The sequence below is a fragment of the Platalea leucorodia genome (genome assembly GCF_965183815.1).
Source record: "Platalea leucorodia genome assembly, chromosome: 19".
Taxonomy (NCBI): domain Eukaryota; kingdom Metazoa; phylum Chordata; class Aves; order Pelecaniformes; family Threskiornithidae; genus Platalea; species Platalea leucorodia.
This window is the reverse complement of record NC_138841.1, coordinates 5,232,350-5,254,999: the sequence shown is the minus strand read 5'-3', so window position 1 is coordinate 5,254,999 and position 22,650 is coordinate 5,232,350. Positions and strand designations below refer to the sequence as shown.

General features: G+C 47.0%; 1 protein-coding gene across 8 annotated transcripts in view; it reads right to left on the bottom strand.

The window, feature by feature from the left end:
• Positions 1 to 1,665: 1,665 nt before the first annotated feature.
• Positions 1,666 to 22,650, bottom strand: part of BRPF3 (bromodomain and PHD finger containing 3) — a 35,192-nt gene continuing 14,207 nt past the window's right edge. For 4 of the 8 annotated variants that reach the window (XM_082330413.1, XM_082330410.1, XM_082330411.1 and 1 more), the window contains exons 3-13: positions 22,494 to 22,650; positions 20,887 to 21,018; positions 18,738 to 18,866; positions 18,047 to 18,359; positions 16,654 to 16,920; positions 15,977 to 16,480; positions 13,598 to 13,691; positions 11,027 to 11,124; positions 8,935 to 9,032; positions 6,771 to 6,925; positions 1,858 to 4,017 (exon numbers count right to left, since the gene is read on the bottom strand). In XM_082330413.1, the coding sequence (XP_082186539.1) occupies positions 3,834 to 4,017; positions 6,771 to 6,925; positions 8,935 to 9,032; positions 11,027 to 11,124; positions 13,598 to 13,691; positions 15,977 to 16,480; positions 16,654 to 16,920; positions 18,047 to 18,359; positions 18,738 to 18,866; positions 20,887 to 21,018; positions 22,494 to 22,650 (2,131 nt within the window). In that variant the 3' untranslated portion in view covers positions 1,858 to 3,833. Of the gene's footprint in view, positions 4,018 to 6,770; positions 6,926 to 8,665; positions 8,753 to 8,934; positions 9,033 to 11,026; positions 11,125 to 13,597; positions 13,692 to 15,976; positions 16,481 to 16,653; positions 16,921 to 18,046; positions 18,360 to 18,737; positions 18,867 to 20,886; positions 21,019 to 22,493 lie in introns of those variants that run through there. The other 4 variants (XM_082330408.1, XM_082330409.1, XR_014230219.1 and 1 more) reach the window with 4 other exon arrangements.

Below are 22,650 nucleotides of genomic sequence, written 5' to 3'. Positions count from 1 at the left end.
CTTGCATTTCGGTCTCCTCTGGGAGGTTTTTTGAAGGGTATATCCACAAACAAGACCCTTCTCTGGGTCTGGAATGTGACTCGTTCTTGGCCGTTACTTGCCATCCCTGCACCCGGCACCTCGACAGAAAAACAAAATTCAGAAAATTAGGAATGGTTGCAGAAATCCAACAAACTTCCCCTCCCCTTGATCAAAACCTGCTGACCTTCAGCATCGCCCCAACACTGGATAAAGAGCCGTGCCCTTGCCCTGCCAGCCTGCCGAGCCAGGGGATCTTCTTGTTTTCACTGATTTTGTTTCGTCTTTTTTTGTGACTCGGAAAAGAAACACAGAGAAATGGATGGGGCAAGGCTGGTGGCTGCACCTGAAGCACTGACGACACCAAGCAACACGCACCACGTAATCAAGGGGAAATTAAACTTCTCCGCTAGAACGTTTTGCTTGCAACACCCTGAATTAATGACTGGTTTCAGGCAAAGGTGCCATCGGCAGCAGCCCCCGGAGACGCTGTCGCACCAGCTCCGGAGGGACGGCGGATCTCAGCAGCTCCGGCAGATGCTGCTGCCGGGGCCGGATCCAGGCAGGACAAACCCAGCTTTGCAAACTGGTGCTGGAGAGACCCGTGGCAGCCTTGCCTTCAAAATAAAGGCAGAAGCATCCGAAAGGACAAACCTATTAGGGAGAAAACAGGAATTTAATTACTCAATATTTCAATATCAGTTGGAGATGAGGGTCAGGGACCATGATAGCGTGGCGGGCGCTGAGGACGTGAGATTATCGGAACCCAGGGCTTTTCATGAATCATGCTGACAATTGTCTGAGCCCGGGAGGCAGAAGACGTGCCGGCAAGGGAGGCAGAGAGGCTGGGCAAGGAGGCGAGAGCCAGGATGAGGCCTCGAAGCAGGTGACTGTATCTGTCCCCTGCAGAACTTGGGGCACTTGGGCTGACAAGGGGATGGGAGAAGGGAAGGGAAAAGCATCCCCAGGCTCCTGCAGGGTTTTGCATCGCGGCGGTGGGTCTGTGCCTCTGGCCCCAGACGGGCTTCGTGCTCGTGGCGGACGGGAACAATACCTGCATCCTCGGAGAGCAGCAGCCTCCAGCAAAACGCCGGGTCTGCAGAGAGGGGCCGGGCAGCAAAGGGGTCCTGATGGTGCGCAACCACCTGCGACAACACGAACCTCTGCAGGGAGGAAAATGCATCTTAGGGAAGAGAGACGACACAAGAGCCCTGCTAAGATGGAAAACCCTCCCCAGCCAGCAGCCAGGGAGCAGCCCGCCTTGCTGCATCCACATGGCTCGGCTCCTGTCTCCATCTGCTGGCAAATCCCACTGCCCATGGATCACAGGAGCCCCCGGCCCACCATGAGCAGCACTAGATGGGATTCAAGCCCCAAATTCCCAATTCCTATCCCTTTGGGGCTCTCAGCCACCCCCTGGCCAGAGGGCTGCCGTGCACGGCGCCAGGTGGGATCCCGTCCTGCAGCACCCAACCCTGGCACCCATTGCACAGGGAATAAACTCACCTCCAGATGTTCGAGGCAGCCCAAGAAATCCCTCCGCGTGTCCCTTCCCTATCACTGCTCTTTGCAACTGCTTTACGCCTGCATCTGGGACGACTGGGATGAATAAATACCATCACGGTAAGCGATGTCCTGGACCTCAGGACAACACTAGCACGGAAAGACTCTTTTCTTTTTTATACATTAGAACATTTATTTCTCAGAGAGAAAATATAGTCTCAGACAATCAGATTATAGTAGGTAAAATTAGCATTTTTTTCTTTACAAGCATAGATTTTCTTATTACCTCTCTTATACCATCTGATATAAACAATTCTAGAAAGCAAATAAACTCACTTTCTACAATAAATAGAGCGATCTGTGCTTTACAGCAGACTGACAGTAACGTTTAGGTCCCGTAGCAACAGCAGGATTAGCCAATTCAAATTCTAAACTGTCATTTAAAAACAAAACAAAACAAAAACCAAAATACCCAAATCCCAAGATCATAAAACATATACACGGGTCACAAGTCCACAGCTGAGCTACCATCTGGAAAAGTGTATGTTCCTTTAAATAAATTACACTGTGTGCATATAAAAGACCCAGCAACACAACTGAGGACTTCAAGAATGGTGACAATAGGTCTAAATAATTTAGAACAATATTTTACAACTATATACACAACATCCTTCCCTAGCCACACTCCATAGGCATTATTATTATTATTATTATTATTATTTTTACAAAATCCTATGCCCCATCTCTATATGTTACAGGAATCTTCCTTAAAGTGTGGTTCCATGTCCCAATGTATAAGAAGTGGTATTTTAAAAAAGTAGACCAAGTAGAAATGGCAGTGATTACTCCCCACTATTCATTATTATTATTATTAATTATTATTATTTTGACCCCACATTCTCTTCAGTATGAAAAAGTTAAAATAATAAAAAAATATTGAGTTAAAAAGCGAAATGATGATATTCAATCTACAATCTTGCTCTGCACCTTTGGTTCTCAAAATGGGAAAGCAAAAAGGGATACACAACAGAAGAGATCAGAGAAATCATAAAGTCCTTGGCTAATAGAAAAGGTTTTGTCATCAAGTTTCCAAACATCAGTTGTCCCCGTTTTTGCAATGCAAACCCAAAAAACCAGGGATTGTCTGCAGAGCTGGGTTTACTTGGGTTGTAATGGATGACAACGCTGGAGACCCACACGCCAGGGAAAGGATATGCGCGTGTGGGAGAAGGCGAAAAGGCAAAATGGTCGTGTGCTCTAGTTAGTGCTTGGTTTCAACCCAAACCGAGTCAGAGGAAAACGTTAGAGAGACAGAAAAAAGGGACGAAAGGAAGAGGAGCCTTACACCAAATGTGCATAAACCAACACAAAAGATGTATCTCCCTCCAACCCTGATCAACCTCAGTGCCTGCAAAGCTGCTCCGGCTCATTAGACACCTCCAAAATTAGTTTTTCTTCTTAAAAAAAGGAAGTTATCTTTGCTTAGACTCAGCACTGTACTAAACCATGATATGAAATGTTACTGGAACAAGCACAGTCACAGAAATCAGAATTTAAATGTGAAACTACCAAATAAATTTCTAGGACATAACACACACACACAAAAATCAGCTAATTTGCTTTTCGTATTTAAAGCTCTGTGCATCTGTGCATGTAAGTGTGTGCAGCAGAGGGGAAGGTTACCAAAATATCTCAGGCTTTTCTAAATGCAATGAGAGAAACCTAACGTGAAAACACTATGTACGTAGGCAGGAAAATCGTAACGCAAACTCCCAGCTACGATTTTTTTTAACGTGATGGGACAATCAATGTCATTTAGAAAAATAAAAAGGCCAATAATGGTTAGGGTAAATTTGGCACAAGAAAGTCCAGTTGGGATTGCAGTAAAGGATCCTGGTTCGGTTACAGTGGTGACGGGTTCCCGGGAATTACTCGGGGCTGGCTGACGACTTAAAAACCCTGGCGGCACAGGGGAGGCAGGGGCGAGGGAGGGTGCACGAGGTCCGAACAGCTGAGTGCTGCACTCTGCTCACTGCGTCAGCTCACCTTGGCTCCCGTCCCCTGGCAGCTTTTCCTAACTACCTTACTCCTGGCCCTGTAGACCATACATTTCATCTCCTGCCAGCTCTTCAACGAGACACATTCAGAAAGAAGCTGGACAGGTTTTTTTGGCACATTTCACGGTACTTCGAGGAGTGCTGACAGCTGCTGGGAACAGCGTTCCCCGGCCGGTCAGTGCACGAGACGGTCCGCTCTGCCGACACAGCGAGCACGGGGTCTGGAGGAAAAGGAGGACCGGCCACCCCGACCCCTTACAGATAATTGGACGTAACGAAGGGATGATCTCCCCGCACGCGGCTCATGTGAATCATGGCTCGGTCGTATGCCACCTGCACAGACTTGCGGATGCTGGTTTTTCGTCCTTCCATCATCTTTAACTTGTCCACTGTGTCGTCCACGCCGAGGGGATAGACTTTGTCACGTGGAAGCCACTGCCTGCAACAGAAAGGAGAGCGCAGAGCCCCGTCATCAAGGGCATCAAGAGGGAAAATGGGGAAAGAAGAGCAAACACCTGGAGGCCTCTTGCCCTCGCAACGCTACGCCTGAGCTCTCTGCAGGAGACTGCTCCGATATGCCTGGCTCTCATACCTGCTCCAACAGGCCAAGGAGTTTGTCCCAAGAGTTTCCAAGACATGGCCAAGTACTCCAGCTCCTCAAGCATTCCCCACATGTCTCAGCAGCGATTACTCACTAGTCATCATCTCCTCCCCAGGAGTAGCTACGTTCCTGTGATCTATTTGCTTATCATTAACACCCCACAATGATACTACAAATGTTTAAATGCCTGCATTTGACATGGAAGAACCACCTGTAGCCACAATGTCTTCCTGTATGAGCACAGTTTTATCTCTCCTTGCAGTCCTTACTCAAGGCTTTCAGTGCTCCTTGGAGCTCCAGGGGAAACTTAGAAACTCCTGTCTTCCACAGAGCAGCAAACACAGGGACTTCCATGGTGGAAAGTAAGTTTTTATCCCCGAGAAAGCTCTGCCTTGTTCCAAGAGGCTGTAAGCATCAGGGTTTGGGTGACTACAACTGCTGGAGTATCATCCAGAAACAGGTCGCTTCCAGTAGACACATTCCAAGTTGACTGCAACTGATGACTTAAATTGCAAGTGCCTTTTCTATAGCAAGTTTTTATTGTGCAGTCATTAGCCCAGGTTCACTAGCACACTCAGAAACACGTCATCTTTCCTAACCAAGTCCAGCCCCTCGGAGTTAAATCTCAGCCACTGCTAGCACAGTTCAATGCATCTCCCAGCCAGCCAACACGGGCAACCCAGGGCAGCTCAGCTTATCTTCACCCAGAAGATGAGGGGCCAATTTCAGTCTTTGTGACCCTTCTGCAGCATCACTGAAGTCAGCAGAATTTGGATCTGGCACTAAGAGGGGTTTTTAGGACTTTCCTGAGGCGCCTTAGCTTCCCACAAACTGCAAACAAGGCTCTAAGTGGTCACTTAAGAGTGTAAACATCCACCAGAGCTTGTCTTTAACAAAAGCTGGGCAAAGCCAAGGAAATGCTGATTTTTATTGGGAAGGTAGTTTCAATGACAAGCTTGGATTTAGATTTTTCAAAACTGATGACTACAGCAACAGGAAGCAGGGCACTGCCATTGATTTTCAGCTAAAAATCATTAGTACCTCTATGAAGAACGTGCCTGTATCAAGTGGTTCTGGTAATCAGGGACAGTGAAACAATGCGGCATACTAATAACAAACCTCGGGAGGTGTCTCTTGGCACCTCTCTTCCCCAGAGGACACAAACATACTCATCAGGTGATGCAAGTATGGCCCCCTTCTCAGCTTCCCACAAAGACGGCACATGCTTTTCCTTTGCCTGTGTTGCACCTTGCCTCCGTCTCTTTAAACTGCATAAAACACTGCAGCAGCCCCAAAATGTAAGGGGAAACACTCCCCCTTGCTGCTTTACCCCGCTGTGTGTTTGGCTCTGCTCTCTCTCCATGACGCGTCTTCCCTCCAGCTGCAACACAGCCTTCGGGCAATGTTCGCCTCCTTCCTCCTGCCCCTGTCCTTCCCTGCTCTTACGGGAGATGCTCTCTCTGCCTGGCTGCAGCCGCACTCAAACCCCTTCTAGGGATGCCGGCGAAGACCTTCCCGGGGAGAATAAGGAGGAGAAGGGCTCTCAAAGTACCACGAGGCTCCTTTTTAAGCTCTTGGCATTTTATTTCATAGAGGCAGCAGAAGAAGAGGCAAGCCCATTCTCTCCTCCGTTCCCACGAGCACCCCCCAACTACCCAGCATCCGCTTTTTCCGCAGTATAAACCCTCTGGATCTGTGATCCCAGCTGCACACAGGTATTGTCTCCTGGGTGACAATTTATTTGCTTGGTTCGTGTTCCCACGTGGCGTTTGCTGGTTAAATAATCCAGTGGGTCTGGCGTGTGGCTGCCTGCCTCATTACGGGGATTCACCTCTTCCAGCATAATGCTCCAATTTTACAAGTTTCCCATTGTTTCATACACGGATTTCAAAGCCTTATTGCTTATTTTTAAGGCACTTCACTGGTTTGTGGCATATTATATCTGGCCAGGTTATTGCTATCATGTGAGCCTTGTTAGCCACTGATACTAAAATCAGCAGATTCAGTCTGTCGGAGACAGAATGGTAAAAGGCCTTGAGATATTTCACTTGCCCCGAACCAGGTGCTTACACCTACATTTTCCATCTTAAACAAATATCTTGATTTGAAAACTGCAGGTACTCAGCACCTCTGAAAAATCAGGCAAGTCTAAATATGGAATAAACCCAGCATTTTGAAAATGTTACCGTGGAGATTTTTCACAAATCTTTTGTGCAGCAGTGGAACTGGCTGCTCAGTCTGCTGGTGCTTAAAGTCAAATGCTCTCTCTAATTTGCTGCAGATTTTGACTACTGAACTGGCTCTTCAGGTACCTCAGTATTTTTGTGGTGATGTGACCCCTGGGTGAAGGATGCTGGGCTATTCACCATGGAAGTGAAGCAGTCAGACGTCATGCTCTTGGGCCAGGGAAAAGCAGGCTGGCTTCCTCATTTAGACTCTTCTTGACTGCTGCATATTTAAATTCTCCAATTTACATGTAACATCATCATCATCATAATCCCTGTATGCTCCCATATACCAAAGATTTAACATTATCTTCCCTCTCTGCCACAGCACTCGCCACAGGCCCCCACCTGTCTGCACACACTCACCAGGTTCTCTTGTTGTCAAAGAAAAGGACAAGGAAGAGCTTTTCTCCTGCCTCTGTCTGCCTCTGCTCCCCCAACTTCAACACATCCATGGGTGGGACTGGGATGGGGACTCCATTGTGGAGCAAACCCTCGCGTGGCATCTTGGGATCGATTATCTAGTGACACAGGGAAAGGATATTTAAGCACGAAACCCTTCAAATACTGGAGAGAATGCATTTTTTTTTTTCTGTTCTTTCAGTCTATCCAAGCTAGACAATTAAAGTCTACTTAGGATGGGTAAGCAAAATTGCTTGCACTGTCTCAGTGCAATTTTTAAAGAATTTTCCTGTCCTCGAGGCTTCCCCTGTGGAAGGGAAGCCAGTCAGTCCAAAGGCCAAGCACCCCATCTTAAAAAAGGGCAAGGACATAAGTATGCCGTTCTGTGTGGATGTAGATGCATTTACACTAATTGTTAATTTAGTACAAACTCAGTATTGTTGTGTTCAGCAAAGGATTTCCTTCCCTCACTCCTAACTTGTACAATAAATGTAACACCATCGCTATACTCAGCAGGCATAATCTGATTTCACGACAGCTCCATTCTGGTACCATTCAGTTGACTTCAGCGGCATTGCTCAGATTTATACTGCTATTAGATCAGAATCAGACCCAATATTTGGAGAGTCGACAGGCAGTGCCAGCTGTATCAGGCCAGAGGAACACAGACGATGACAGTCATTTTGGAGAGAAGTAACAACAGATGCATCGATTCTCCCCATATAAAGCAGAAATGTCAGTGTCCAACATTTGTGCTGTGTGATCACAGGAGGAGAACGAAACAGCAAAGGGTGGATGCAATACTCGCTCTAGTCTGCTTCGCCTCCTGATCTTGGCTTCTAAGAGCTTGAAGAAGCAGCTTGGCTTTGACGTTGGCCAGCTGTAGGAATTTATTAAGACACTTTTCCACCACAACAGATTGCTTTTTTGGGGGCAATCTCAGTGTTTAAAGCCATGCTAAAGCACAGTTTAACTTTGGCTGTAGCCACATGAATATCTAAAAATGCTCTGGCTGGCCAACATGGCTAGCAGATCCGTAGCTATTCTCTCCTCTGGGCTCCCACTTAGAGTAAGAGCATGGATGAGGGTCACGCTTTTAGCAGAATCTGCCCTTTTTGACGGCATCACAACTGTGCTCAGCCATGGCTAGGCATACATGCTGTGTCAGCTTACGGACGGTTTCACAGCTCTGCTGCTTGGATGGAGAGACCTGTGTAATTTCCGTGATGAACACACTTGCTTTCACCCCCTACAATTTCTCAGCAGTCACAAGCGCTGTCTGTCTTAGCGATCCCAACCATAAAGATACTTAAGGGGATGGCTGCAGCCATGCAGAAATTACATGGAGCAGAGACGGCAGGAAAAGCCACGTCTCAAGGGATATATTTAAAAGTAGCAGAAACAACAAAACATAGTCAGCCTATCTCATGTTCTTACTTATATACTTACTTCAGCAATCTCTGCTGATAACTTAACAAGCACTTAAAAGCCTGCAGTGGTACTGGCAGTTCCTAGCAATAGCTGCATGTCGTGTCTTGCTTTGGAACTGAGTACAGTGCTCACTGAAGCCAGGTTTATGGATTTCACATTAATATCAAATATTCCAAGACAGATAAATATTAAGGAAATATCGTTCAAAGGACTAGGTGCAAACACATGCATATATTCTCATATTTAAATCAAACACATGGTTATTGAAGAGGATATATACATCACAAGGCCAGCTGGGCACCTACATATGGAGTTGTACTCACTATATAGCAAAATGTGTGGGCAGTTAGACACCAGTGGAACCTGGTGCCTGCCTTTACAAAATTTAGGTCTTCTCATGCCAACAGTACTGATTACTTTCCCCATACCTGCAGAGTGAACAGGAGAGGAGAGGAAAGATCTCCTCCTATCCCTGGCACCGAGAGACCAATGTTTTATGAATCCTCTGCAATGCTCTGAAACAATGAGCACAGGGAAAATTAACTGTGCAAAGGGGACAGGGAAAAAAAAAAAAAAGCACATATTGCATGATTTTGGGAAGTCTTCCTTTTCTGTCTGGTTACACTGCACACCAGCACTGTGTTCTGGGCTATCTGCACTGCAGGTACAGGCTGCGAGAGAGCAGCGGGGTACTTACCAAGGCAGGGTAGGAGGGATAGCCGCGGCACTTGGCCCACACAAGCTCCAAGGGCTCGAGCTCAGCCTGATTCTCAAAGGCCATCAGGAGAGTCCTGCCTAAGGGACAGAAGGAGACATGGTTTAGGAGGGCGATTACGAGGAAGGGGGTTATGATAACACAAAAAAACCACACCGTCATCTAACCCAGGCATGACGGCCTGCATTGTCTCAGTAGCAATCAGCTAAAACAGATGAACTAGTTGTACTTAAAACATACTGACAATACTTCCATTTTAATTTTTTAATCTATCTATCTGCTTCTGCAGCAAGCAGAAAGCTGGAATTTCATTTTTTCTTCATAACAAACGTATTGTCCAGCTATTTGTCACGCAAGAGCATACATTTAATCACTACTATGTGCACATAACCATAATTTCAAACCATTTCTCTTAATCAAGACCTAGAGTAAAATGAAAAGCCACTTATTGTTTGTACCTATAGGCATTGGGTATCCAAACCAGAGGTGATAAGACACACATCTCATCTGCAATGAGTTTATGATAAAATTTAACGTGCAGTGAGATCCGGCCTGGCCACGGTGAATATCCAGCCTTCTTTATGCTCTGTCAATAGAGTCCTGTCCCACATTAAGACAAAGCCACAGTCTCCCAAATCATGGGTCTAAGTCTGCGGATGCATGTAGCTGCAGATGAACTCTTCAATACGGAAATATTAATCACATTCAGTTCTGGAGTGAACAGCTGCTATATCACTGAAATCAAATGGGTATGCAAGAGATGAATTTGGTCCATTAGGCTCCACCAAGCCAAATCCATCCTCAATGGAACGCATGAAGCTGTATCTGAGATTAACTTGGATCACTGTTCAGAGAGTTCCTTTTTATTCCTCCTAAATACAAATATCTAGACTATTCCGATGCCATATACTTTGGGGCTATTTGATCTCTGCAGGAAATGCCTGGTTCTAGTTGACAGAATGCTATTAGCCATCAATTTTTTCAAACTGCAAGTCGGAAGTATTGCGAAAGATCCATTCAAGACATGAATAACTAATCTGCCAGCTCCTGGTCCTGGAAAGGGAGTAATCTTCATCAATGTGAATTCTACAGCCAGTAGTGCTTGCTCTGGGGGAAATGGTCAATACACACACACACTGGCTTTGCCAGAAGTCAGACTGAATCTAGAAAAGGCTGAATACAACCCAAATGAGCACACTGCCAAGACGGATCTGATGTGCTTCTCCGCTATTGCATTCCAAATGTATTCTTCCATTAATGAAACGATGTTATAAAACACAGAATTGTCCCACTGATTCTAATTCTCCCAGTACCAGCCCTGCTCTGTAAGCTTATCTCCAAAGCAGATTGCTGAGCACGCAGGGTCCAGGATAATAACGGTTCCCAGGGAGACAGGAGCCAGAGTACAGGAGCTGTACAGAAGGGCACAGGCGTACCAGGGAGTCAAAGATGAATTCTGATTTCAGCATAAACCTGCAATAACTCTATCATTGACACACCATAAGAAAGACAAGAATCTGGTCGTGTGAGTGCTGGAAGATCGGTGTAGTGCCTTGGGTAGTATTAGAGAAGTGTGACTTAATTTTACCGCTGTATAGCACAGTCTGACAAAGATGACTTTGTTACAAAGACCTTGAAAGCAATGATAGCAATACAAGAGGGAACCGCTATGAAGTCATCTCCGGAGAGACCCCTCTTTAATTATGATTTACTGTTTGTACTGCAGTGTCATTAAAGAGAACTAGTCCCAAAACAGGAGAAGACAGTGCCAGGGACATTACACACACCAGACCTACAGAAAGCACCCATCCGAGGAGAACATAGGGCACAGGCAATCAGTAAAAGTGAAAGCAGGAAAACCTTTTGTGCAATAACCTGAATTTGTAACAAAGCAGGTGATAATGCGCAGGCAGGTCAGCAGTCTGATTTTATAATCTGGATAGTTCATGCAGGACTGGTTGCCGGCGTGCACTGAGACCTGCTCCCCCTGGTTCAGATGGATGTCAGCCCTACGGTGCGGTGGGACCACAGCAGGGTGTTCCCCAAAGCGGGGCTGCTGTGCAGCCGTCCTCACCTGAGGTGCTGTAATCGGAGTCTCCATTCACACCTTCCAAGAAGGGCACCCGAGAAAGAGCTGGCTTCCCTCGACTTCGCTTGGGAGGCATCAAACCACTGTTAGAAAGATATAGAAAAATAGCTATTAGGAGAAAACAGATTACCCTTGAAAAGAAAGCCAAGTAAATGGATTGCCCAGCTCTGTTTAAAATACTGGAAAATTACTGTACTGGTGCATCATTGACTTGAAAGAACACTGAATACTTCAACAAAATGTCATCAATACATCTCTTCTGGCGCAAGTACACTGGACATCATCCCAGCTTTGCCATGAGCAATGAAAGGGGCCTAATAGAAACCAAGCTACGAACATGAGGAAGAAACCCAGCGAAGACTGGAGAGCTGATGTTGTGATGCTTGGAGCTTGCATGAGCTCACCCAGTTGTGTACAGGCTTCAGAGACGACAGAGCAGCCCTCCAACACGACTCCAATATATACGCAGTTGGACTCTCTCAGCCCATGTCCTGAACATCCTTTCACCTCGTTACCACAAACACTTCAGAAAATGGATGATCTCCACCTCAAGCAATCATATTTTTTCACTTATTGTAATTCTTTTTTTTTCCTTTTACAATTTTCTAATAAGCAACCTATTCTGAGTGAATTTGGTGCTCAAAAAGAAAGAGTGGAGAAAAAGCAGTAGAGAGAGCTGTTCCTAAATAGAATAATTGTACAAGTTATCCATGAGACAGCAGCTTGTTTTTAATTCCTTGTTTTGTGGGTGTCACATAACTCTAATGTAATTTTTGCTATGTGAATTGCTTGCAATTATTGTAATAAGCACTTACATCGGACTTTTCATCTTCGAAGTACTATACAAACATCAACTAGCAAGTCCCCACACTCCCCAGGGAATTCAGATTTGTATCCCTCACTTACAGATGGGGAAATAGAGGCAAATATGGTGGGGCTGTAGGGCCAAGCCATGGTCCGAAAGGGAGTTTCTGGCTCCTGGTCCTGTTCTGACAGCATCTTCACCCCATGAAGGACTTCTGCATGACTCAAGGGCCCCCATTTAAATGATGCTGCAACTATGCACAAATCCAGGTCTCTCCTTTTTGTTCCCTTCGATGCGGCTCCTCGCCTTACGATAAGTTTATTGCAATAGCTTCTTGTGAGATCTGCACGGGGGTCATGGTAGTATCCAGCTTACAGAGGAAGCAATGACTGAGCTGAAGGTCTGGACACATGGCCCAGAGAAGAGGGGAGAGATGAAGAAGTGTGTGGGTGTCCCATCTCAGAGAAGAGCTGGAGATCCTATGCCTCCAAGGGGCTCAGCATGCGCTAAGAGAGATAATTTGCTGGAGTGCCACGCGCTTCCCTCGGGCTTCCCAGAACCTGACTGCGGAGGTGGGATCACTCTGCCGCAGGGAAAAGCCCTCGCACCAAAATTGCTCCTCTGAACCCAGGGCCTTGCCCCTTGTCATGGGCACAAAAGCCTTTGCAAACAGATTTATAATGGAAACACTCATCAAACCTTAGCTACAACTGCAAAATTATGCACCTCTTTTGACAGCTAACATACAGGATCATTCTGCATGGCAGAGCAAAGTTTTCATTTAAAAAATGCTCCTGGGATTCAACCCTGCTGCAGAATAATTTGTTACACAGCTATTAGTTCTAAACTGTAGCCTCAGTCCTGAGAACGGGTGTGCATGGGGAGCTTTACAATTTTAAGTCATTGCAAGCTTGATGTCTTACAGGACTAACTGAGCACATGCATTGGGAGGAAGCATAAAATGTCTGAACATATTTCTCTAGTGATAGGCCATCACCCTCAGGGTCATCAAAGACAAGCAGAGGGCAATGACATGTTCAAGGCACTGAAAATATTACTAAGAATATCAACTAAGAAAGTCTTGCTTCTGCCTGTCCTGGACGATCTTAGCCATCAAAGTCAAGTGTTCTCAGCCTGCCACTCACAACTCACACAGACATGATTCTGGCATAATACAGGTTTTGTTGTGCAGTGAAAGGGCTGTGAAATGACTTGAGTCAGTGTTAGGAGGGCTGGATAGGTAGATAAGACCAGAAAATGGATACGGTACTCATGTATGACTACTGCATCTGACCAAAAGATGACAGATGTTTGCTTTAAGTCTGTTCGGTCCTGTCTGAAGTGCCCAGTTCTGCTTTTAAACCTCTGAGAGGAAGAAAGCAGTGATTCAGTAGGTGGTAGAAGTTCAGCTTCACCTGTAGTGCTGAACTGGACATTTGAGTTCAAGGTTTTTCTAGCTTTGGCTCTCAAGAACTGCAAGAAGGTATGCATGAGCAGGGAGGATGTGTATGTATTGAGGAACAGAAGTGTAACAGATACCCATTTGCTTGAAAAATCAAGCACTGCTTTTGGGACCTACAGCTTAAGATGATAGGATGGAATCTCAGAAGCTTTCTGTCTTTTAGGGTCAACACACAAAATAAGTAACAGTTTGGGCTGGGTTTGAAACAAAGAAGTCCAATGATGAAACCAGGCAGATTAATCCAGACACAGAAGGTGTTATGCGGAACAGTTCTGCGCAGGGCACTTACCTGCAGGCTTCAAACACCAGTCCACCACCCAGGCCAGAGCTGCACTCAGAGTCAGAGCCGCTTTCTACGTGTTTCGCGAAGCCGTTAGTCACTCCTGCCAAGGAGACAAACAGAAATCAGCCCAAAGAAGCAGCAGCAACACACAGAGATGCTACCAAGACTCAGGTAGGGTCACTGTCCCTTGACCGCCAGCCACAAAGATGCTGAATACTTCAAGCAGAGAGGGAAATTCTGCACCCATTTCCCCAGACTCAGCTGCAACCAAAAGGTGACTAACAAAAGGTATTTCTACCCCCAAACACATGAAAAATTAGGCTGTCTCTAAAGAAGCAAGTGCTGGAGAAGTGCCCGGGGATGGTACAGGAGAGCTCCATGCAGCATCCAGCTCGCTGGGCAAGCCCAGAGGCCAGGAAATGAACCACTTGCTCATCTGGCTTCAGATGTCATTTGGAAAAGACACAGAGTTTTCACCCTGCCACGGACCTCTCCCTGCCTCACCCCAGGCTTATTTGGTTTCAGGTTCTTTGCTGAGAGAAAACCGTGCTAGGAAAAACTCATTGCTTCAATTTCTGGAAATGGGACTTTCCAGTGGACAGAGCAGACACTGAGGAAACAAATTCCCCCTGGGTAGAAGAAGGCTCCCCACCACCTTCCTCTCTGGCCGGTACAAATGTCACTGTAGCCCTAAGTGGAATATTTCACTTCTTTGCCCCAACTGCTGACAGTGCTGGAAATCTTCCCTTCCCTGCCAGGTTTCCTGCTCTGTGCACCGGAGGGATACCTACACAGAGAGCTGGGATCACCTCCAAGCTTAGGCAAGATCCCACAACCAGGGACAGGCAGGGGTGGACAGGGAATGACCCCTGAGGGCATCCCCAAGCCCAGAGCAGGCGCAAGAAGCCAGATGACCACAGCCTTTCCCCATCCAGGGACCCATCGCCCCCAGGTTCCCTGTGCGCTCATCAAAAGCCCGTCAGTCATACAAAGGGCAAATTCATGCCAAGGCCACTATTGTTTTTTCAGCTATAAATACAGAATGGCCACAAGGAGCACATTTCTAGGAAACACCTTGTTCTGACAATCCCGATCACACTGACCTGCCCCTGCGGTAACACAGATTTGGCACACCAGACACTCCCTCTGGTTAGGAGAAATCAATTGTGTTTGAAACAGTGGAAGGAGCTGAATCACAAAAGCAGTGCTGCAACTCATTGGAAAAAGCCAGCAGTGCTGCTTCAGCAGAGGCAAAATATCCCTGCCTAGTTATCAGTGATTTCCCAGCACCCTGCCTTTATTTTCCCTTTTTTAATTTCAGCCTCTCATTCTGACCTGTATCCATTGTGGACAACTCCTCTCTGCTTTAATTACTGGCAGATGATGACGGTAGGTCCCTCAAACCTTTGGAGAAGCCATTTGTGTTTCCTTTAACCTGTTCTCGTAAGTCAATCCCCACATTCAATTGCTTTCCTCCCACTCTCGATTTGCTAGCAACCTTCTGACAGCCAAATAACTTTAAGGTAATATTTGAGGTAGGGGCTAAGTCAAGCCTTACAGATGGGAACTGTCCCACGATGGCTGCTAACACAGAATTAAAATGAAATCACATTGCGCTGTCACTCAGATGTTCCTTTTCACCTTGTGTCTTTCCAAATTTCTTCTCAGCTGCTTATTCCCATTTGCAGATCTAGTTTGAAAAGCAACCTGTTCCGTATTCCCACTAATTTTATTTAAACCCCAGAACTGAGGGTACAGCTGATATAAAAGTAATGTTTAACATCTCATCTTACATGGGTGCTGTGGGTACTGGTCCACTGCACACTTCCAACCAAATGCACCATTTCTGCAGCAGGGAACTCCCACTCCCAAGAGTGGCCAAGCCAACACAAACCCTTCCATAAGGGCAGGCTTCTCAGCCTTTACTGGAGAGCCCAGAGTCTCCAGCCAGGCCATTCAACAGCTTTGCAAGCAGCTGGGCACGCTGGTCGGCTTGCCCTACAAAAAATGGCAAACTCTCTCTTACAGTAGCCCTGCTGACTGGTAAAGGGAAGAATTACTTGTGACCTCCCTGGGCTTCATCTTGGCACCTTTAAATGTCTACAATAGAGGTGTCTAGAGCTGAACTAAGTTACCAGAAACTCCACATAGAGTCAGTGGAGAAGAGAGGTGCAACTCATTACAGACGTGTCTTGTCTGCCTTATTTTAGAAATCTGTGGAAGAGTTGAAGCTCTCATCAGGCATGTCTGGTTATGGGGACTATGTTTCCCCCAAGCATAATTTTGGATGCAGACGTCTTTACTTGGCCCCAGGATTCCCACTCCCTCAGCCCCCATCTCACAGTTTCCAAGGGTACAGAAGGAAGAGAAATCCCAAGGAATTACCTCTCTGTCCCGCCTGCCTGGGCGACTTCTCTCCATCGCTCTCGCTGCAGGTCCTGCTCTGCGGCCGCTTCCGAGCTTGTCGCTCCCCGTCAGGGCGGGAGGGCGAAAGCTGCGCGCTCTGCCCATGGTCCTCCCCGTTCTCCAGGGAGCAGTCCAGGCCTCTTTGCAGCTTCACCCCATTCTTAGCTTTTTTAAAAAGGACAGATGTCCGTCGGCCCACGCCGCTGAAGGGGGGGCTGGCAGGGGTGTCTGCAGGCGGCAAGGCCAGTCCGTTCAGGCCGTTGTCACTGAGCAGGCGCTGGAAGGCTTGGCTCTCCCGCTGCAGCGCCTTCTTGTCAAAGAGTTCCCTGTCCGACATCACCCTCTTCTGCAGCTGATTCAAGGACTTGCTTTCACTGATGGGTTTGAGTGTTGGAGGGTCCTGCAGAGAGTCCAGCTCGGAGAGAGAGGGTGCGGGCCCCGTGGGCTCCAGGGTGGGAGGGTGCGCGGGCTTGGCATCATCTGCTAAAGGAATAAAGAATCTGCTTGAACATTTTAGAAAGAGTTATTGCCAAAACTACCAACAGCCATTCCCATCTTTCACTAGAGCCATGGACAGGAGAAACAGCAGGTCTTGACTGTTGACATGCACTAGAAGAGAGAAGAGTTGGAGCTAAAATCCTGCTGCAACCTCTCACCTTTCTCCCCTTCCTCGTCCCCTTCCCTTGATGTTTTATCCAGCCCCTCGTCCCGCGGCACAGGCTCCCCGTTGGGCATGGTCTTGTTCTGCTGCTGGGCCAGCTTCTGCCGAATGGAGTTGATCTCCCGTCTCAGGAGCCGGATGCGTCGTGTCCGGGCGCCGCTGGACCGCATGGTGCTCACCATGTCTAACTTCTCCAGCAGCTCCTTCAGCTGGGCCTCCAAGGAGAGGTGAGCGCGGTTCTCCGGGAGGAGGATGTTATCCACTGCATCAAAAGAGAGTGTAACAGTGAAGGGAAGGAGCATGGCTTCTTGAAGAAGGGAACTCCACTGCTGCATTTGGGACCACTGCCATGCTTCATTCCCACCACTGCTATTTGTGATCCAACTGCTTTAGTTTGGGGATTTAGGAATTGTTAACCTTGGAGCTTGGACTTCCTTCCTTTGGGTAAAGAGCAGCTGATTTAACTTGCTGCCCTCCAGTTCCCATTGCTGTCCCAGGGGCAACAGTACAAGACCATATGTCTGCACCCACACAAGACAGCTCACAGTCCAGGTCCTTGGCAGAAACCTATTTCACTGCCAGATTAAACGACAAAATCAGGCCACAAAGAGAACTGGCCAAAACATAACGTTTGCCATTCCTCTGGCTCTGCTGAAGGGCTGGCATCTGCTGAATCAGGGCAGGCATCTGAGGGCTGTGCTATCGTACACCAACACAAATTTCATAACAGACTGTCTGTCTGCGTCCAAGAGGGCTGCGACTCCTAGGAAACGGACAGCAGACTGCGAGCTCTGCATGCTGGCTGGCAGCAATATTCTGTACTAAGTTTAGCCACGTTATTCAACCAGTGCTTTGGAGCTGCATCTCAAGACAGCTATGGGAATGGATGTGGTCATGTTGTGAAGGGAAAAGCTCGACTAGAAGGACTGCTTGGGTTCCAGTACCTTAACCCCACACCATCCCCTCCCAGCCCTCAGTGCTCCGTCTAACCCAGTTGCTCTATACCTTGCCAATTTACAATGAAACACGAGCTCTCCTCAGAGCAAAAAATCCTAGATCCACCTTTGTATTGTTCTTTAAAATACCAAGTTTATACTACAGCCATGGCACAAATCAAACAGCGCAGGCAGTCACGAGGCTCTTCTGAGGCAGACATGCACTAGGAGAGCTGGAGCTAAGCTGCACCTAGCTCCGAGTGCCCGGCTCTCCTGAAATCCTGCTCTTTGAGGCTAAGAAGGATTTACATATATGCTTAAGTAAATAGATGGATAGGAAAATTCTTGTATGCTGCGTGATGGCTATGATTTTCACGCAGGATGAATGACACGCTCAGAAAAAAGAACACAGTTACGATCTACCTGAAAAAATAAAGGTTAATGAACACTCACCATCCTCCCAAGAAAAGCGGTAAAAGTCCTCGGTTTTGGGTGACTCGGGCAGGTGAATCCCCACATTAGTGTCAAAGCCGATGTTTTCAGCCTGCCGCCGTGCATGACGCAATATCGCTCCTCCGAGGTCTCTGAGCCGGACAGCTGCTCGGTGGAAAATCGTGTCTTTAGCATTATACCTCATGCAGTTGGTAACTATAAGGTTAAAGTCTTCCTCAAACTCATCCAATGTTCGGTACAGGTGGGACTCCAGCTTCCGCCTCATGGTGGAAAAATCCATTGGGTTGGAAATGAATTCCAGGTAATCTGGAACCTAAACATATAAAACCTGTACAATTACAAAAACCATTTACTAGCCAACTAGAGCGCATCCATCATAAGCACTCTTAATGCCCTTTCCACCGGCAAGGGGCAGCGCCAGAAGTTCATTTCTGTGTCACCCAGTCAAGGCAGACACGTCCTGGCTCTGCAAAACATTACTTGTCTGAGACGTGCTGAAGCTTCCAGAAAACAATACCCTTTTTTGGCCTGGAAGGATACCCACATTGTGAGTCCTCTTTGAGATATTCTTTAGTCCACCAGCAGCTTGGAACAAGGTGGTTTGTGCTTCCAGGGTTATGATAGCACAGGAGCTTCTGCCCAGCAACACCTCATCTACAACCCGTTAGACACCTCTAGGAAAGAGACTTGCCTCATTCAGGTTAACAGGTTCTGCAAAGATCTGGGCCGCATCCTTCTCCTGCAGTAGGTCCAGTGTGGTGCGCAGAAGTACGTTGAAAGGGGTCAGCTGTAGCTCCATAGCAGCCTGCTGAACCTTGACCTGGGAAGAGGAAAACAGCGATGAGCACAAGTTATTGAGGGCAGGGTACATGAGTGGTGTCTCCCTCCGGTTTCACCTGAATCATCACCCCAGCTCTACTCAGTGGTGGAAACCTCCGGTCATCGTACCAATAGCCTGGTACACTCACTGCTGAAGAACTTCTGGCAGACACCCTGTCCCCTCCAGCTGCAGGACGCATGGTAGCAGACAGCACTCTGCAGAGTCTAACTGCACAGTCCAGTCCTTTTGTATGGGGAACTCCTGTTTATCCAATCTTATAAAGCCAAAACAAGAGAAAACCCCATAAAATTAAAAGATAATTCAACTAAAAATGAAAACAGGAAGAAGATTTTCATGCCTGGTAAATTGTCCTGTAGAACTCCCTGCCTCAAGATATTATTATGCCAATTAGCAACATTACACAAAAGTTAAAAGTATGTAGGCGTTTACATGAACAACAGCATCCATAATTAGACTAGAGAGCATAAACAAAGTTGAAGATATAAGCTCTCACACTTCAAGGCAGAAGGCAAACAACAACAGTGGTTAAATGTTTGCAAATTCCTAATACAGTTTCTTACATCCTTTATGAAGTCTCTAATACCGTCTGATTTCAAGCAAACAAGTTGCAGCACCGGTTTGATCTCTTACACTGAAACTCTATTCAAAGGAGACTGGAACAGGACAGAAGTATTTCTTTCTCCTTTAACGTTTTAATTTCTTTGATCTTATAATCCCTCATTATGTCATTAAATCAACCACTTCAGCAGCAAAGGAAAGCAAGTCTGTTTACATAAGGCAAACTGTATTTGATGTGCTCAGCAACAAGACAGCATCAATAAGAGAATGAATGAAGATGGATATAAAGGCCACACTCTTCGCCCAAAACAAGAAAGAACCCAAAGACTGAGGACTCTAGAGCATCCTTCTCCACTCAGCTAAAAGCTGGGCTGGGATAGAGTTCCCACTAGATACGCTTATCGTTTTATAAAGCACACTGTAGTTTTAACAAGCTTTTATGGATTTAGTCAACTGTGATAGGGATATATCAAAATATCAAAAGCAAACAAAGCCCAAGAGTGATTTTTCTTTTGATCCTCCTACCTAAAATATGTCCACACAGCAAGCAGGACTGAGCCACTGCTGTAAATCAGGGACAACGTAGCAAATGAACCAGTGCTGGCATCAAAAAGACTCCAGAAAAGCTGCGGGCAGTTTCTGGCCACAAAAAAATAGCTTTCAGAGGGGCTGTGATCACAGAGGATCGTGCTTTCCTTCTGCCTGGCTCCCTGCAGACAGCCTGAGTGCGTAGCAGCAGGGAGAGCACCCAGGCAATGCCTGAGGCCGCGCGTGCAGGTGCACCCTGCGCGTCTTTCATGAAGCTGTCCTTGAAGATACTTGTGCCAGAGAGCACAGTTGTGGCTGCGCCGTCCAACCAGGTACGGCAAGCAAAGACCCTCAACAGGCAAAGCTGGCAAGCACGGGAAGTAACAGTGCAACTTTGGAGAACTGCACGCAGATCAAAGAGGAAATCAGTAAATGGTCTCCATCTTAAAACTGCATCTTCTCAAAAATGTACTTAGAGGGCAAAACACAGGAATTTTTAGCTTTCAAAATGCAGAGCAGAATTGTGATTTAGACCTCTTCTCTGGAGTAAGCATTACCAAACTCCTGAAATAAACATTAAAGAGATCAAACTTCTACTCTGCAAGACACCTGGTCCTTGCCCAGAAACAGAAGGGGTGCTGCAGGTCAGGAATGAAATCCACCATTAGTTATGCACATACATTTTCCCAGCACTCCACAGCCCAGCACCGGTTCTGAGGGCAGAGGCTGAGCAGCGCGAGCCTGTGACTGACACGGGGAGAGATGGCTGCTTTGCACATTCAAAAGTCAGACTCTATGAAAAGAGGAAAAGGCTCCAGGAAAACTGTTGTGTTCCTCCTCTGCCTCCTGCAGCACAGGGTGCTTGCACAGGACCAAAGCTAAGTGCAGCAACGGGACAGCCAAAACTACCTACCTGCTCCCGCTTGAGTTTCTCCCTCTTACGGATCAGCTCGATGAGCAGCCGTGCGCGTTCCAAGTCATGCCGCAGTTTTTGCCAGTACTTCAGCTCTTCCTTCACTGCACTGGTCTTCTCATCCTGCTCCTTCTGTAAGACAGAACAGTGGGGTGAGATGAAAAACATGACCGGCTTCCTGCGTTTCCTCCTCTTTCAAGGCATCCCCTGTAAATTGCTCTCATAGTCTTCCTCCTGCCTACTTGTTTCTTGTTCAGGCTATGTCCCCTCCTTCCTACAGCATTTAGCTGTCTTAACAAACGCAACATCAGCCTTTCTGGATTCTATGTTATCTGTGAAGTTAGGCCTAAATCATACTGTAGCTACACTCTGGGAACACGCTTCAGTGCATGCTCATGTACACCCTCCCTGCTCTTATATCCAAGTTCATTACAGCGGCTGGAAGTTCTTTCTGTTGGCTGCTGTGCATGGAAGAGGCAGCCCAAAGCATTTACAGTATAAAGGAAAGGTGAGCAAAAGCATGGGAGAGAAGAGCTATTATTATCCTCTTTGTAACCAATAAGAAATAGAGCCACGGAAAGAGATTTGCCAAATCACAAAGGAACAGCCAACGCTGGGAGATGAGCTCACACCTTCCAAGACACAATTCAGTGGCTTCGCAATGCAATTATCCTTCCTCTCCTAAATCTGTAGCTTCTCAAACGGTTTTGAGGATACAGCTGAAGTGCATATACTTTCGCATGATTGCCAAGAGAGGACAATTGCTTCCCAAGATCTTGATGGTTTGCATTTATAGGACGTTTGTTTTGCAGAACGAACTTATGGTAAATTGCTAACTTAATACACCAAGGAAATGCTGCACTTCCCCAAGCTCCAGACTGATGAGTGGGAAAAATTTTTTTATTAATCACTCAGAGCAGCCCTCATACAAACCAAAAGCCTATAAATTCCTCCAGTTACAGTAAAAACACATGTGCACAACGTGCACAGTGCCTACTGACAGGCTATGTTAGAGTGTAGAGTCCGACTGCTTCATTACTTCATCAACGAGTTCTCGTGCCAAACTGTTTAACAGCATCGAGGTCGAGTGACTCTGGATGCCAGCTCAGAGGAGGAAGCAAAGGAGTCCAGAGCTGATGAGTATGTCTAAACTTGCATATGAATGTGCATGGGAGGGTCAGAAATTCAAGCAGCAGGAAGAATGACCCAAACTGGAATTTGGCCAGGACTCTGGAGCTAACACCCATTTTCTTGAGGAGGGGATCTTTAATCACTCATGAGGAACGTGGTTTTATGATTCATCTAAGAGATCAGTCCACCAAGGGCCCATCACACCCTTGCACAATCCTGGGTCTCCTGACTCAGGGGAAAAACTCCTACTTGCTGGCTCATCAACACCAATTCTAGTGGCACGATGGATACCCCGCTGATACACTAACTCGCCTCTTCAGGCATGAGCACACCAAGAGGAGACCAAAAGAGACTTAAATCAGGTCACCCTCTGATCCTTTCACCCTCGCTCCCCTTCCTTGCCATGCATCAAGGGCATCTCCCCCTGGAATGCAAGCTCTCTGTCCTCCCATGTGGATTCAGCCGGGGACCAGTACCTGCTCCGCGTTCCTCTGCGACTGGAGGTGCGAGTGCAGGCGCCGGATCAGGGGCACCCCGTTCCTCGCCTGCCGCTTCAGCAGCCAGTAGTTGTGGAGCCTTTGCATGAACTGGTTCTTCCTCTGGAGGGAGAGGCCACTGCAGATTTTGTTCAGC